The sequence below is a fragment of the Mugil cephalus genome, chromosome 3, assembly GCF_022458985.1.
Source record: "Mugil cephalus isolate CIBA_MC_2020 chromosome 3, CIBA_Mcephalus_1.1, whole genome shotgun sequence".
In the NCBI taxonomy this organism is placed as follows: domain Eukaryota; kingdom Metazoa; phylum Chordata; class Actinopteri; order Mugiliformes; family Mugilidae; genus Mugil; species Mugil cephalus.
Window position 1 is genome coordinate 21,094,416 of NC_061772.1, and position 17,720 is coordinate 21,112,135.

Consider the following 17,720-nt stretch of genomic DNA (forward strand, 5'->3'; position numbering starts at 1 on the left):
TATATATATATACGTATATATATATATATTTTTTTTTTTTTTTTCATTTCCCCCATAAATTAAATTTCTTTGAAAACACATGAACATGAATCCAACATATTTTAGTAAAGGGATAAATGGAGGCAGAAGTTGTTGTCTTTCATTTAGCACTTCAGTCATTCACTGATACAGGAGCTGTCTCAACAGCGTAAGTTTCACACAGAGCACCACACTAGACCCGTCAATCAAAGTCTCATGTACAAAATAGGCCCCACCCCTGTCACTGCCGAACCAATCACGAGACCGTATAAAATTAATATTTGAACCTGTATATTGAATATACATTCAATAATTGAATAGCTTAATATTGAATGCAAAATGATAATAATGTATATTTATAAGCACTAGGCAGAGTTTAATATAGAACCCATATAGTAGGTAGGGGGTCCCTACTTAATATCCCCATGCGTTTGGGGGACCTTGGGCTGAAAAATGTTGAAGACCCCTGATCTAGACTGTCTGAACGGAAATCCAAGCAGCAATAAAAAAAAAAACTCCTTTATTAAAACCCCCCTCACTTTCTCATGCCTGGTTTCATTTTATAACATCACTGGCTCTCTCCACTTAGTTGCCCGATTGGGATTTCGAGTCACAGATAGTAAATATTTTGAAAGCAGAAATACTTTAAATGGATGCCCGATAGTTCTCTGCATAGTTTAAGGAGGAAATCTATAAACCTGCGCAGGGAAAGGATCAAGTGGATGTTGCTGGGGTGCAATTAACTTTCTTTTCCGATCAATATCATCGAAGTGACTGATTTATTTTTTAAGATTTGCTGGGTCGGGCGGGGGAAAAAAAGGGGGCGACAAGAAGACTTAATTAGAGAAGTGTGTAACAGTGTAATAGTATGCAACTCGGGAAGTAAAAGGAGCTAAAAAGTGCAGAACGAGACTTGAGAGTTCATTCATATTTTAGAACCACGTCTCCTTCAGAAAGAGCTGCATCACCGCTGGGTGCCGGCTTTGGTATTCAGAGAGGACGGGAACGCCTGCTGACAAATGGTGTGTTACTGTTTTAATTTGCTGTAAAAATTTTTTTTTATCGTCGTCACATTGTTCCATTTGCGCGCTACATGCTAATCCTGTAGTCTTTTCCCCCCTGTGCCAAGTATTCTGGGCTACCCCTTCGGGGTTAGCTTCTGAAGACTGCCTAACCATCCATGCCTCCAAGGCTACAACATCTCCTTCTAAAACCCTTCTGAACCAACAAACACCCCTCTGTTTCACCCCACAAAATCAACTTTTAAGTGTATATTCTCTTTGATGCAGCGCGCAGCGTGAGGCCGGGCCACTTGAAAGCTGCTGAGACACCATCTAATATTAATCACCATTGCCGTGTCTCTCTGGTGATATTGTGCATATGTAGGAGGTAGGAGTGGGTAATGTCAGGGTACAGTAAGACGTGTAACTCCTTCTCAACGTAGTAAACAAACAGACCTACAGTCAGACTAGATCAGTACAACAACTCCGAGACATCTTAAGTCTCAAAAATTGAGATTTTATATAAATGTTGTAGCACGTTGTGACACCACCTCGATAAAATGGAGACGGGTGGAATAGAAGTTGTAACGTTGGTCGCATCTAAAGCAACGAAATCATTTTAAAATGAACTCTCGTGTCAAAACGTGCGCATGTAGAGAACAGACAGAGTCCGTCCGTGGACTTCAACATCAACAGCACAAATCAGTCGCATTGTTATGACTATTTTTATAGCCTTGTTCACACTTGGCATCAAACCACACTCCGTATGATCCAAGAGGACAGCTATAAAGACAAGTGTGAATACTCCCCGTGACACATTGAGGACACAATGAAAGGGACGTGTTTATATGCGTTCGCAGTGTAGTAAACGGCAGTTCTTTCCCCCTTTGCTAGTGTGGTCATGATCACAACGGTATGATCCAACTTCTGTATGCTTAACTATTCAGATACAAGTCAAACATTCCCTTTGTCTCCATGTTTCCTCTCTGTAACCTGTCTACCAGCATTTATCCATACAGTGACATTTCTTTTTTTTTTTTTTTTAGCTGTAGATGCGTGTATAATTGAAATGTTCATTCTTTACAGCAGAAATCAAGGTTAAAGATATGACATCAAACAATTATCTGTAAAACCTACTTGTAAAGAGTTGTGGGGGAGATTGATTTTGAGGCTTATTGGGTGAGTGGCAGAGTAGACACAATCTGTCATAAGGGCTGTGTCAAAGTCTGCCCACATATAAAACCAAATAATATAAGTAGTAAAGCAGTGTGGTCTCTTGACAGAAAATGGAGGATGTGAACTGATCGGCCTGAACCGAGTCTGTACCTCCACCTACACACGGTAATAAATCACTGGAAAGTCTTTCTGAGAAACTGCAGCCGGAAGCAACAAAGTTTGTTTCTATCTTGGTCTCAAAATTAGCCGTGGGATTTGTACTTCGGTGTAGGATTCGTACGCTTGTTACCGCGTCTAGATCCTTATATAATATTTGGCCCGTGCCTTGGCCACTGTATAATTTTTTCCCCACCGTCAGCGCTCGGAATCTGCGTTTGGTCTCTTTGATTATTATTTATTGGTGCACTTCCACTCCTGACCAGAGAATACCATTGTGATACATTGATGGTCGGGTGGCGCTGTTGAGCTCCTGCCAGCTCGGTTTCAGTGAGGTGAAGAAGACCAGCAGCGAGCGAGAGGACGCAGAGTTAGGTGTTAGGAAGTGGTACATAGACAAATGAAAATTCAAAAAATGTTGGGAAAACAATTATCTTTTTACCAAGTTGTATGACTGAAGTCTGTACGATTAATGGGGACATGTTTTGTTGTTTAACTTTGTTCATTGCACTAAGTGTCTTTGTATTTGAAGAACTAGGCCCAAGGCCTAGTAATGATCCATGTCTGTCTAAAAATATTTCAGAGTGCTTCAATTATTTTTCTTACTTAAAGAAGCCAGATAGATGTTCAGTAATTTTTTGAACATAAATGTGAAGCACAATAACCAGTGTCATTCATTTTTCAAAATGAATTCGTTATAGTGTTAACCACATTTAACCTAATGTACTGCAAAATTAACAATTTAGCTCACGAACATCCCCCGGATTAAATTTTTGCCCCCCACTTGCAGTATCCTAAAAGCACGTTAAGTCTGATGTCTAACTGCAAAGTCTTTACCGTCAATGAGCTTGTACAGCTGGGTGCCTCCTGTGGTCTCGGCCGTTTCACTCCTCCGAGATCCTTTCCGATATCGGATCTTGTAGCCGGTGATCTCGCCATTCTGGCCACTCAGGGGTGGGGGTTGCCACCGCAGCATGATGCTCTGAGAGGGGAAAAACAAAAATTCAATTTGACCATGACTTAGATGAAGCAAACTGTCATATTTAGCTCAGGTTGGGCCTTTTGTTTTTTTTGGGGCCTGAAGCTGTAAAGGTGACCTCTAGGTTAAACAGCTAGCATCTTCCCACACCTTGACACAGGCAACTGTGCACGTTCGCTATCCTGTTGGCTAGAAACCACAGAAAACCCACTTCATCCCTCTTCTTGACAGCGGTGCAAACGGGAGACCTCCCACAAAAACAAACACCCCTCTGAGCACGAGCAACGCCATGCAAGTTCACACATTGGGAAGAAATAAACATGCATCGCAGGTGTATAGGAGTCCTGATGTGTGAGGTGTGGTCATGTTAAGCCTGCAGAGACACTGAGGCGGAGAGATGAATGCATGACTTTAGCTAAAGCTCACCCTGCTCTGTTGTGGGATACATGCATCTGAGTTTCTGTGTGTGTGTGTGTTTAAAAGAGATAGGTGGGGGTTAGCCCAGCGTGGGAGAAGAGTTAATTAACGCTTTCCTGCTGTCGCACTGATGCACAAAAGCCCGAATACATGTGAGGGGCGCAGGAGTGCTCCTCCCCAGCTGAGTCGAGGGAATTGCACAAATTAAATCTGTGTTAAGTGTGTTCAATTATTCCCATTTTTCTTATTACACTATCGGCCCCAGCTCGTTATGTCTGTTGCTCTTCTCCCTTCTTTTCCTAATAAAAAAAAACCTGTTTAATTGACCTGGGGAGAAATCACACGGGAAGTTGCGAGGGTGGATACCGCGAGGGGAAAAAAAAAGAGGGTGAAATAAAATCACAAAAACAGGATATTTTTAGGTCACCTTGCAGGTAAAAGATGTGAGGTTCCGCTCGACGAGAAGAAGAGGAGACAGAGTGTGACACGCATGCTAATAAGTGTTTTTTTGACTCAACAGCTACACAAAGGCTTTGTATCTACACACTATCATTATCTCAATGACTGCTAATATTTAGAATGAAACACAATGACAACAAAAGGGGGGGGGGGGGTATCGTGAATTATTTCAATTATGTTTGGGATTAAAGGGTGCCAGATGTTTGTTTCACAGTTTTAAATTGGTCTGTGTGGGTCTAAGTGGGGAGGGACAGCTGTCCATTCACAAAACAATTCCTGTCCTTTCCACAGAGCGAGCCCTCTTCAAGTTACTCCTAAAAGTAGCACGAGAGTGTTCCCTCCCCGCAAATCTCGGCTGAGTATCCCCACAGCATGGGTGGCCAGCTCTTTACTCAAGCTGGGAGTGTGTGATAGGATTGTCTGTCGTTTTTTTTTTTTTTTCCCCTCTCCCCTCTCACTCTCGCTCTGAATCGACCAGCAAAGGGGGCTAAAAGTGCCGGCCGCCGTTTTTTGTACTCAATCCAAGCGCCCCGAGGTTTCCCCCCTATCTTCTTCTTTTGGCTGTCTCACGAATCACGAGAGAGAACAGCTTTTGTAAAAAATAAATAAATAAATAAATATAGATTTAAGCCATCACTCGGGTGGAAATATGCAACAAACAGGCCTACAGCTCCGCGTTTGAAGATCAAATGGTTAAAACGATGGGAAGCCAAGGAACTCTTCCTCTTTTAATCAGAAGCCTGTTGTGAATCCAGCAGTACACCTCGGCAGCCAAATCTAATCAAGGGTGTCACGCAAGAGCTACAGTATGTTTAACTGTAATAAATTGGATTTAACAATGAAACTTAAAAAGAGCGAGAGACACCCCAAGAGAAGTTGCCTCGGCTGTGGCGGATTTGATCCAGTTACCCAGGAGCCGAAGAGAAATTCAATCAAGATCAAGGAGATCTTAGATTCAAACAACCAAATCTATTCATCCTGTGTCCTGGGCTAGCCGGGGCGGCGCGGTATCACGACAAACATTGATTTGGCAGCTTAAGCATTCAAAGACGTCTACGCGTCTGTGTCAAATGGGTTAATTTAGTTGACTGAACTTTAATTTCGAAAGTGTGTTTGCATGTGAAAACTAGGATTACGTCAAAGCATGACAGCATGACAAATTAAAGGCATTTAAAGCAAGACCTGTGCACAGCTAAAAACTTTTCAGGTTGAACACAGGTTTTCGACTGGTAAAGTAGACTTGAAAATGAGCAGAAGGCTCGGGACTTGTGAAACCTTTTCAGCGCCCCCGTCTCCATTTGGTGTGTTATCTCTGTGCCAGATTCTGTACAGGTGGAGAGATGCTGAGGATAAAACCCTCTGACAGGCGGCTCTCCTGCCGATGAGGAGATCGATGAGGGTTCACACAACCTCTTAACCAGCTGGGGCAACAGGCCCAGCGACGCAGCTCATGACACAGAGCAATAAAGGCGCGCGGGCCTGCGGGCTAAGTATCTGTTCAACTGTTTGTGTGTCTGATTGAGTTGAGTGTGGATTTGATGAAGCAGCTGCACACGCGGGACAGGAAAAGCTGTGGGAAACCTGGGTGCATTTGTTTTTGTTTTGTGTATGAGTTGCTGCGACAGGGAGTTGAAATTAGTTACACAGCCTGGCGTCGGCATCCCACAGTATCCAGTCACATTGTACATATAAGCTAGCATAGGGCTGGGCGGCATGACCAAAAATGTATATCACAGTATTTTTTTATGCATAATCACGTGTTGGGTGGATGTAAGGATGGACTATTTTACTGTCATGATGAGTAAATATTGTAGAATAATTACACACCAATAGTACAATAGGTTTGCATGGCCCCACGTTAGCACCGCACCTTTAGCCCGTTAACACTTGCAAAAATGTTTGATTGTTTTTTTTAGTCAGTGTCTTGAGACTGGCCCACCCAACTCTGCGCTACCTCTTAGCTCAGGTTACCACCAGTCACTCAAAGCGGGTGACACCCTTAATGTGCACGTGTGCACCCTTAATTACGCAGAATTTTAAACCTTAATTAAAAATAAACGAATGAGTTTCACCCCCCGTACAGTTGAGTCCTCAATAGTAAAATAAACTATTGAGATCAAAACCTTTTTTCGACTGTAAACATGTTTAATAATGCTGTAAATTTGGGATTTTTAACATGGGGGTCTATGGGGATTTGCTCCCTTTTGGAGCCTCAAGTGTGATCAAATTCACTAGTATGCCAGTATATTAAAAATTCACATCATAACGAAAAATAATACCAGTATTCAATATGAACCGGTATACTGCCCAGCCCTAAGCTAGCATGATTTTGTGGCTATTTAGACCCACAATCCTTTGCACAGTGGAAGGTGCATCACCTGACTGAGGTGCTGAGAGGTTACAAACAACAGGACAGTGCAACAGTTACAACAGTACTGAGTGGTGACAGGGAGGACGTTGTTGTTTGTTGCATCTTTAAGGTGAGAAATGTTCAAATTTGGTGCCCTGGACTGTAAAGGAGTCCTACGAGACGTTCTACTCCTCATATGTATACGGCGTGCATGTTAAAAGTGGAAGGATGTGAGTCAGAACAAGTCTCACCTTTGAGTTCTGCACTTCCACAGTCAGGTTCTGAGGTGGGGCGCTTGGTACTGTGAAGAAAAAATTTGATTTTATTCACCATAAAACAAGGTAGTTAAGGTAGTAAATCAAAACAAATCTATAAAGATGGAAAACTAATGATTTTTTCAGGAGAAAATGACAGATATATCACCACAGAGCTAATAGGGCAATTAAATTAGTCTCAGGTTTAATTTATAGCAAAGAAACAATTAGACCACGGCGCAAGTATGTGACTTGCTGGTATACGTTTAGAGGGCGCTGTAGAAGCCCTTACACGCATTTGGCGGTGCTAAAAGCAAGTCTTGGCAGATTTACACCTCAACTAACCGTCAGACAGCGTGCGAACAGTGACGTCCTCGGTGGAAACACCCGAGCCGTGTCTGTTGTTGGCCACCACACGGAAACTGTACTCCGTGTTCTTCTTCAGCCCGGTCATGGTGTAAGACTGACCATCGGCCTCAACGTCCTGGAAGACACACACACCAACAAACACATCACACAACTGGAAAAAAAAAATGAGCGAGATGATGTGAAGATTGTATGAAAAGCAGCTGTTTTATTCTTCAGAGGATTATCAGCAAAAACGTACATCCACAGTGTTTCATCAGTGGCAGCAGGTTGACAAACTCAGACTAACGTCTCAGCGTGTAATTTCACCATTCAAGTGTGTCACCGGCACAAACGTGCTACATTTAAGGCAGTTCCAACAGCTACAAGCTGCAGAGTGTGACGCCCGGTTTCATCATTTCATCACACTAACATTTCTGTTTGTAATTCGGTGTAAAAATGTCATCTTCCGCCGAGACACAATTTACGCTATCTGCGATTACGACTTTTCTCTTTACAGATCGGGCACGCCGGCACACGCCCAGTCACTCATTTGCATTCAGCCCTTTCCTCGTGACATTTTGAGTGAAGAGGAGAGATTTCAAGGAAATCTAATCTTTCTTCCTGAGCGGTCCAACTGTAACCTCTGGACTCAGGGCAGATAGCCAGACCTGCGACCGCTTCACCCCCCGCGGACGCATCGCGAGTCGTCTCCGGCTTCCCTCTTGCCCTTTCGTATTTCACGAAAGGGCGTCTCTTTCCGAGCTTCATCTGAGTTCTGTCTCTTTCGTCCACCTCATCTCTCTTGCTCTTCATCTCCTGCCTCTTTCACCTCGTCTCTGGCTCTCTTCTCCAGGGAGCTGAGGCATCGTTACTCAGTGCACCGGCTGACGTTTCATCTATTATCATATTAAAGGCTTTTTAATGCCTCACTGGCCTGCGCACCGCTACCGCCGGGCTCGCCTCAGTGTCTAAGCAGGCAGATTCCACTCCAGCGACAGAGTTACTCCTGCAGAGGAGAACTGAATGAATCATACCTGCCGCCTTTTAGCACAATCCGAGCCTCTTTCAGCGAGACGATTAATCAAGAACGCAACCAAAACGAGTCCAGGCGAACGACGAGGAATTCTTTTAGCTCGCCGCAAGTCACATTAGAGAGTGCGCAGTCGTTTCAATCAAGTGGACGCCGCTACATCAAGTGTCAGCCGCCTACGCAACTTCTCCTTTTACCGAGTGTCGGCAGTGAGTGGAATTTAATAAGAAAGGAGACGAAACCAACAAGAATACCTTGAAATGCCAGAAATATTTCACATCTCTTATCAATGTCATCTGTTGATTTTGTTTAAAAATTAATTTTGTCAGTTTTAGTCCATTTCCTCCGAGCAGAATTTCTTTTCCCTTTCAGTTTAATGCCTTTTTTCTTCAATTTTTTTTTCAATCTGTTGTTCTGTGTGTCGGTTTCATAAACACTGGCACAGAAGACAAAATCAAGAAGGATTTTATGTCGTCAAGGGAGGTTCCTCTATCACATTTTATCGGTGGAGATAAAGAAGTGCACGGAGAACGCTGTCTGGGTGGAAGCTGTTATACGTCCAGACTCACAGGCCCTGGAGACAAATGTTTAGGGTAATGTCAGCTGCAAATAAAAAAAGTTATTACCAGAAAACGATTGAGGACAGAGGTGCCTAATGTGAAGGACTAGGTTGAAGTAATGAAAAATAAATAGGATGGAGAGAGAAACTGAACCTTGGATGGAATCTGTTTGTATTGATTAGCATTAGGTGTGCATACTGTGGAATATGCTGGTCAAAGATTGATGTGTGATGTTTTTTTTTATCTTAAATTCTGTTTCAATAAAAAGAGAATTAAATAAATGACTATTTCCAAAAGGTGATCTGTGATAAGACAATTTTGACGATGTCTGAAAACCAACAAAACGAATTCAAACACGTACTGTCTTCGCTGAAATGATTCCAAGGCGGCGTCCTACCTGCTCGTTCCCGACGCTTTTGTCTGTGTAGTACAACTTGTAAGTGAGGATCTCTCCGTTGCCAGTGAGGGGTTTGTCCCAGCTGAGAGAAACGGAGGTCGGTGTGTTGGACACTGCCTGCAGGTTTGGAGCCGGGCCGGGCACTTGAACTGATGAAAAGGCAGAAATTAGAAAATCATCAAATAAACCCAAAACGTATTCTTGGCTACTTCAAGGCCACGTTTCCCTGTGTTAGCAGAAACTGTGAACCTCAAAGCGTCTCAGCAGCTGTAGATGGTTTGAGACCAAAACTATCCCCTCCAGACTGGGCTACCAGCCACGCGGATTTTCTTGCGACAAACAAACTGAAGTTGTGCTTCAATAAAAACATTGTTGCCTCTGGCTGCTGTTCACTGTGATAGCTGCTTCGTTGTGTTGCTTCTGTTTGCTGAGGATGGGGCCTAAACAACACAATGTGTCTGCGCCTGGCTTCACAACATGCTGTTACACACCGATCGGGCATAACATTATGACCACTGACAGTAGAAGTGATCATGTTGTGGCAATTCAGTGTTTGCAGGGAACATTTTGGACCTGACATTCGTGTGGACGTGACTTAAGGCATTTATCCACAGAGGCCCTCCCCTCAACCAATAGGACCCAGAGACCCCCCGCTAACAAAACTGTGATGTCAGACACCACAGGACACCCTCAGGAGACCTATGTCCGTTCTCTGAGTCACAACTGTTTTGGCGGCACAAGGGAGACCTACACAGTATTAGGAAGGCGGTCATAATGTTATGGCTGATCGGTCTGAAGGGCAGACATGTCCATCTTGAATGTGAAGTATAAGATACATATAGCACACATATAAGATGTTTCAATACTTTTAAATTAGTGCTATGTATATAACATTAAGTGAGATCTGATGGATGACAAACATGAAAAAATTAACATGCAGTAAACATTTTAATTTATGCCAATCACTCTAAATAATCAATAAATACACTATGGATGAATATACCATGGAAAGGCTACAGATGAATATACTCATTAAATTTAAATCCTGAAATTAAAGCAACGTCAAACTAAATATTTCATGTCATATCCGACACCATAATGATATAATTGTATAATCTATACGCGCTCGGTCCAAATACATGAGCAGTGACATTACATGTGTCTGAACAGGCTGGATTTAAAATGACACAGTGACTCTGAGGTTAAAGTGCCGTCTCTCAGACTCACATACTATATACTGTATATATCTAGTGTGCTTTAGCTGCAGGTGTTCCTGACAGAGTGAAAGAGGCTCCCATTTTTCCGGTGTGTGCACCGATGTGAAAGGTTTGTGTGTGTGTGTGTGTGTGTGTGTGCATGGAGCCAGTCTGCGAGGAGAAGCGGAACAGGGCAGCGTGGCGTGCACACGCTTTGGCACCACGATGTGGGTCAACAGTTTAAGCTCCGATTCGCGGCACGCTCTTACACTAAAGGTGAATACACACCCGCGACAGAGGCGCACTGTGCAGGTACAGCCCGCCCTCGCCGCTATCCCCGTGGGTGGCTGGGCTCCCGCTGGCAGGCATTAAAGTGTACCGTGTGTATTTGTGTGTTGATTCGTCCGCCCTCCAACCAAGGACGGAGGTAGAGAAGCAGCAGCTGACCTACAAAGTGACAGTGACGGAGCTGTACGCCAGCCAGGAGGAGAGGGATGACCGGGGTCTGACTGTGTGCTGGGAAACCCCCTCCACCGCTCTTTCAAATATGGGTGAATCTGAGACACTTGCCAGAGAAGAGGAGAACCTCTCCAGCCTAAAAAAATGCAAATAAGCTCCTCTTTTGCACCTCTGTGCAGTGTTGGAAGCTGGAATACTAATTTCAGGCATTCCTCGCTCAGGTAGCGACGCACACAGAGGGCTTACAGTGAATGTTGGGGAGGAAACAAGAAGCGGATTATAAGAAGAAAACGCTGCTCTGCTGTTGGGTGGTCTGCCTTAACGCACAACACTAAACAGCCTCCTGTGTGTGAGCCTGTGTGTGTGTGTGTGTGTCTGGGTGTTTGAAGTGAGCGTACGCTGCATGTGAGTGAATATTTGTTTGTGTGAACGTTTATTTGTGCGCTGCGTTTGAGTGCATCCTGTTTGCCTCGGTGTGTGCCAGTGTGAGCATGTTTCCAACAAACTGGCGGGAGTTTATGTGTCCTGTTTACCGAGCACACACATGAATGAACGACAGTGTGTGCGTGTGTGTGTGAGTGTGTGAGTGAGTTACCTTCAGCCTGGGTGGCCACTTTGAGGACAGCAGAGCTCTCGCCCGGACCGTTGCTGTTGTGAGCCACAACCCTGAAGCGATATTTGGTGTCTGGCATGAGGTTCTGGATGGTGACCTGCATCTCCCCTGGACGGCTGGTGTTTACTACTCGCTCCCTGATGTGGACACACACACGAACAAGCAACAGAATATTTCAGTGTCTATTTGTCATTTGTTTGTGGAAAGTAAATTAAGATTCTCCATGGGATGAACTGGCGAACACAAAATTATCCGGTGTATGTTTGAACATTTTGTATTATGTAGAACATAGTTCTTCAACAGAGGGTCCATGCATACATCCTGCATCCTACATCCTGCACACATTTTTTCCTCATCAAAAGAGAGTCTATTCAGTCCCCAGGTGAAATCCCATGTTTGTATGTATGTTTATGTTTACGCCCGTTGCGTGGCCACCCTATTGTTGCACATGTTTAAAATAAGAAAATTAATATTTGAACGTGTGCATTATTTAAATAGCTTAATATTGAATGCAAAATTATAATAATCATGTATATAGTAGGTGGGGGGTCCCTACTTAATCTCTCCATCGGTTTGGGGGTGCTTGGCCTGAAAAACGTTGAAGACTCCTCATGTAGAAGTTGGTGATGGCTTCCTCATTTTTTTTTTCTTTAAAATAAATATGTTATTAGTGTAATCTAGTTAAAAAACAAATTTAAATAAGTTCAACTGATTCTAATATGAAGCTGTTTTGGTAAAATGCTACAATAAACTTGTTGTCAGCTATATGTCAACATGGAAGACGTTTAAGGACTAGGCTTCTCTGATACTATGTTTATAAGGATTCACTACATTTAAATGTATTCAGAGTTTTCTCATTAAAAAAATGGACGAGTTCTCATTATTTTTTTCTAATTACAGTGTTATTATGTCCAACACCTATTAGTTTTAATGTCCAAACATCTGGCTGCACATTTTAATAAGTATACGCCAGATTAGTTTAGTCTTACTTTCAATATAAGTGTTTTTTTTAGAAAAAGAAAATGTCGTGTTTGATGGCACTTTTGCTCATCTGTCTGCAACTGGACCAGGATATCTGGTTGCAGACACATTAGTAAATATTGGTATTAACCCACTGTACAGGTGCGGTGCAAAAAATATTCACATTTCCATGCCCGGTTCTGAGTATAACAACGCAGTGTCAGACCACTTCTGAAAATTGCTTTAAGCTATTTTCATAAAAACAAGGACCAAATCCTCAAATCCGCAACACATGAAGGAATTTAGGACAGCGCTACTTGAAAGAACGAAATGACAGTGTTTGAACAGCTTTGTTTCTTGGGTTTTAATAAGTAATCCTTTGTGGAAGGGAGTTTGTTTTTAATTAATAAATACTTACTGTTAGGCTAAGTGCTTTAATTTATTTAATTGGATGTTTCCAGAGTGGCCTGAGACTCCTGCATATAAATATATGTATATTAGTGCCCCCCCGATGCCAGCAATAACGCGCGTGTTAGTGCCCTCCAGGCAGCGCTGCATCATAGTGTGTGTTCTACCTGCTGGTGCCCTCCTGGCTGTAGAAAACAGAGTAGGTTAACTCGTCGCCGTGCGGCTCGGCTGGTGGCCGCCAAGTCAACTTGATGAAGCGGGTGGAAACCAGCGAGGCCACGACGTCTCTGGGGCCGGAGGGGGTGGGGCCTGGCGGACTGGCCACACCGCCGGAGCCTGGCGTTACATGGTCAGTAGTGTTAGGAGTCAGTGAGGGGGGAGGGAAAGAGGGCAGGGCTACATCTTTGGGTTGGGAGGAGGAGGAGGGAGGAGAGAGGAGGGAGGAGGTAGGTAGGGATGGTGGGACGGGTGTGGGGAGACAGGGATGGGAGACAGCAGTAGTGTGGGGGAGCGGGGAATATCGCGTCCAGAGCGGACAGGTCGAGGAGAGGAGTTGAAATGGAAATGACAGTGAAACGAAAGAAAGGAAGGAAACAAAAAAAAGAAGAAAAAACAAAATAACAACAACATAACAAAAAAAGACTCTTGGCGTGACAAAGAACCACAGAAATAAAACACTACTACTACACTCACAAAGCTGACAAATAAAAGCACAATACGAGGGGGGACTACACATGCAGATCTACACACAGGTCTCTATTGTAAGGGTAGTGGGTGCACAACATACCATCAAACATTTAATCAACTTTTCTGCCAATCATTTGAAGTTAAAATGATTGGTCTGCTTTATGTGTTGTTTTTTGACCAGCATTTAATGATACAACAGAGGTAGACTTTTATTTTGACAGGGACAAAGTCACCTTGTAATCTCTTAAATGCACACATCGAGTTGGATTTTAGAAAGTAAAAATAACACAAACCCGCCCACCCCCCCACACCCTAAAAGTAGATCCGGAGGACTAGTGTCTCTCCGCTAACGCACCAGATGATGTTGTTTAAACGCTCCTGCCGTCACATTCCACAGCCCAGCCACAGAAATGTTTGTGATTTGACTTTTTTTTTCCTTTTAATTTTTTTTTCTCGCTCTCTTTCTTTTTGGAGGAACAATCTGCGGTCAGACTCAGCGAGATCTGCTTTCCATTTGCCTGGCAAGTGGGTGAAACAAAACCATACGGAAAGAATGTCAGTATGTATGACATTTCCATTTGTTTGCAGGTCAAGGAAATTGACTGGAGGAAGGGAAGGGAGGGGGGTGGGAGGGGGTGAAGCTGAAAAACAGAGAAGGGGCACGGCAAGTGTAGCGTTCAAACTGTGTATTATTACTGGAGGAATTGTGATGAAATGCAAAGTGGCCGCTGGCATGTTTGTCTGTCGGTGCATGTGGGTTAACCGCTAATTTGGCTTTTCAGTATCTGTTTACATTTCAGATTCCCAAAGTCTTGCGTCTTCTGTGATTAAACGGACGCTGACGGCATTGATGGCACAGTCAGTTTATGTGTTCTCAGTGTGTGTATACCAAATATGCTCAGTACATTTTTGACGAATTGGTTTTAGCACTTGGGATTGTGATAGCTCAATTTGTTTGAGCTCTTATTCTTACACATTTTCCTACATCGCTCTTTGTTCTGAATACTCTGTACACTTTGAGCAGGAGCTGCTGTTAACGAAACGTAATTCCCCCTTGGGATTAATAAAGTAATTCTGGTTCTGTTTACACAGGGACATCGTGCAGGAACGGCAGGTCCCTGACACAAATATAAAATAAATACTAAATAATTTCACCCACTCCCACTACAGCTTTAACCAAGTTGCAACATCCAGGGATGGAATAAGAAGCCAAAAGCTGCAGTTCCAAAAATGTCCACTTGAGGCTGGCTTCAAAAGTGAGTTAAATTTACCATAGTTACAGCAGAAATAAACATGCTTAGAGCCCTGTTCAAAAATATATTTTAATTTCTATAACTAATTTCACCCCACAAACAACAAGCCCAGTCTGCAGTTTCACCCCGTCCACAAACTTTTAGAGGCTCAATTTTGGTCTGAACTTCATTATACCCAGAGAACATTTGCCAAGCCAATCAAATGGTTTGGGAGACAGATGGGTACTTTTACATGCGGCCATGTCCGCCAAGGTGTCACTCGCCTGCCTCAGCTCTAATTATTCTCCACTTCTGTGCACATTGTAGGGTTAGTTAGGCCGAGTCATGCACTGCCAAGATGGCGACAGCTGGAGCCACCGTGCAGAGCTTCGAAACTGGTCTCCAGGAATCCTGTGGGTGTAGTCACCAAGTTTCTCCATCTTTTTTATACAGTCAGTTTTTTTTTTTTAGTTTTCTTTTGCCCGGTCTGGTCCGGAAACTGTAGAAGCTAAAATGGATTCAGGTCAGCTGTAGTCATGTTTACTTTGCTGGTGTTTCCATAAAGAAGCACATTGGTTGCCTCATCTCTGTGATTAGGTCCATTGTTCAAATACTGCTGGACTCGGAAAGCCTCGCAGCCTCACGCTCTTCACCAAGTAACGATAATGAAAGCCTCCAACAACCATAAAAGCTGTAAGTCAGCACTTTCGCCCGATAGCCACGTTTTCATTTCAAATCCGGTCTGCTGCTGGAGTAGCTCCAGTGGCAATGAAAAACACATCATCATCCTGATGCTTTCTGGCTGCAGTGTAAATTACCAGATGCCAAACAATTATCCTCATTTATAAAACCGCACATAGACACACTGGAAAGAAGCACAACCTCACGGAAAGCAGGTACACGGGATAAACACGAGCTCTAAGTGTGTTTGTTGATGAGTAATCCTGCATTACAGAACACATTCTAGAAACACTGGGCTCAATTTACTGGATAATTCACAGCAAATACATGAGCACACGCCGCGGGAATTCGAGACAAATGAGAGCGGAGCGTAAACTTGAGCGGTGATGTGACCTGTTCAAGGTGAAACATCCGCTTCTTCTTCTTCTTCTTCTAAAATAAAATTAAAAAAAAACTTCTGTAAGATAACTAAACAACGTGATGGAACAAATCGTTCATTCATTGGAACCACGATCCAGATGAAAGCCAACAAAAAAGAAAAGATAAAGACAAAGCCCACGGGGAAATCTGTTATTGCTGCTTTAACATTCAGCTTGCATAAAAACACTGCAAGGCTTCTCTCAATTCCGTTTAAATTAATGAGATTAAAATAATAAAATTAACTATTTAGAGCTGTAGCGTAGCATGCTAATTATATTATGTCTTCAGTTAATGAGTATTTAAAACCATAGGAATGTAGGAAGTCATAAAACATGTAACCTTTCCTCAATAACCAGAAAGTTCCTACGTTAACAACTGCCAGCTCAGAAATAATATATGAAATCTAACTGTTAGCGTAACATGGATGCAAGGATTTGTAACAGCTGGCAGAGGCATCTTTTGTTTTTTTTTTGAGAAAACTATTTAAAAGAGCTGCCAAGACAGGATGCTGTTAGTGCAGCAGAATTAGTTTCATGTAACTAGCTTTGCATCATCTGGTGCTGTGATCCATGTGGACTGAGGCAGAAGAAAAGCTTTTAGACAGAGGCCAGGTCGACATCTTGTACGTGTTTTTTTGAGTTGTTCCTAAACCATTTTTGTGTGCCTGGGTCAGGCTGCATCCTGCTGGGGGTGTCATTGCCATGGGGTGGGGGTGTCTGGTCTGGTCTAGGTGGGTGGCACATGTCTAAGTAATGTCCACACAAATGAATGCCAGGACCAAAAGGTTCCCAGCAGAACACTGAACTGTCACAATATGGTCAATACTTCTACAGTCAGTGGTTTTAATGTTGCAGCTGATCGGCATACGTTCATTTTATCCAGTATCAATCTCAAAACATGATCAATGATCTTTACTTCTATTTACTACTGTAAAGTTGTGTCTAATTGGTGTATGTCCAGATACATTTAAAGAGACTTTGTTTTGTAGACACACTGTACAGCAGCAGATGAATTGTTTTAGAAACCAAAAAAAGAAAAAAAGGAGCAAAAAGGCAAATACAGGAATACAGGTCCAGTGGTGCCGAGGTCAGAGGGGCTTTCTTAAAGTGACACTGTAAAACAGGTCGCACTGTCTTTACACTTTGCTCGCTCCCATCGCCCTCTGAGTAAATTTGTCCATCAGTAACCTTGCCCGCTATAGATCCCACTACAGAGGAGATGAAATACGTGGTTTGATGTCTCTGCTCTTTGAAGCAGCTGTAATATGGAACATCACACTTCACAAAAATCCTGATATCAGTGTCAGAGACAAAGGAAAAAGTGAGACACGAATTGCGGGATACACAAAGGTGGGGGGGAATAAAATCATTATATGTAGTTTCCATCTTCACACACCTTGTCAGCTGTAGGTAATTGACATGCTGGGCAATTTTCTGTGTCCTTCTGACAATCTGTCTTGTACATGCCTGCCTGGGATTGTTACAGTAAGGAGGTGTCAGCCTCCCGCCGCCGCTGCCAAGCTCTATTCATAGCTGATTAATAGTGTCATTAGTCTCCGTGCCAGAGGTAATGAATTACTGGCATTAAGGCTTAACGAGGAAGGTTACTCTAGATCTGCATAATAAATCTGGGTAACCCGTACACAAAACAGTCCGGACAAAGATGTGCATAGCAGAGCATTCGTCTTAATCTCCAATGGAAGTAAAAGCCGGCCCCGGAATAAAAATAAGTTCTGATTAAAGCCTCGTAACTTTTTGTCTCCCAACGTCACAATCCCCACGAGCTGTAAAGTTACGCCAAGTGGCGTTTTCATCATCTGGCCCGATAAGAGAGTCCACCTCAGTGTGGCTCAGACTACGCACCTCCACCAAGAGAGCATAAATCCACTGAATGCAGATATCTGCCAGAAGCACCCACAG

At 43.2% G+C, this 17,720-nt stretch overlaps 1 protein-coding gene across 12 annotated transcripts in view; it reads right to left on the reverse strand.

Annotated features, from left to right (window-relative positions):
* The window catches only part of neo1a (neogenin 1a), a 159,993-nt gene that overhangs the window by 22,811 nt on the left and 119,462 nt on the right, over positions 1–17,720 (reverse strand). For 11 of the 12 annotated variants that reach the window (XM_047579929.1, XM_047579927.1, XM_047579936.1 and 8 more), the window contains exons 8-13: positions 12,949–13,183; positions 11,396–11,550; positions 9,146–9,294; positions 7,156–7,294; positions 6,808–6,857; positions 3,189–3,333 (exon numbers count right to left, since the gene is read on the reverse strand). In XM_047579929.1, coding sequence (XP_047435885.1) covers positions 3,189–3,333; positions 6,808–6,857; positions 7,156–7,294; positions 9,146–9,294; positions 11,396–11,550; positions 12,949–13,183 — 873 coding nt within the window. The remainder of the gene's footprint in view (positions 1–3,188; positions 3,334–6,807; positions 6,858–7,155; positions 7,295–9,145; positions 9,295–11,395; positions 11,551–12,948; positions 13,184–17,720) is intronic. The other variant, XM_047579932.1, reaches the window with a different exon arrangement.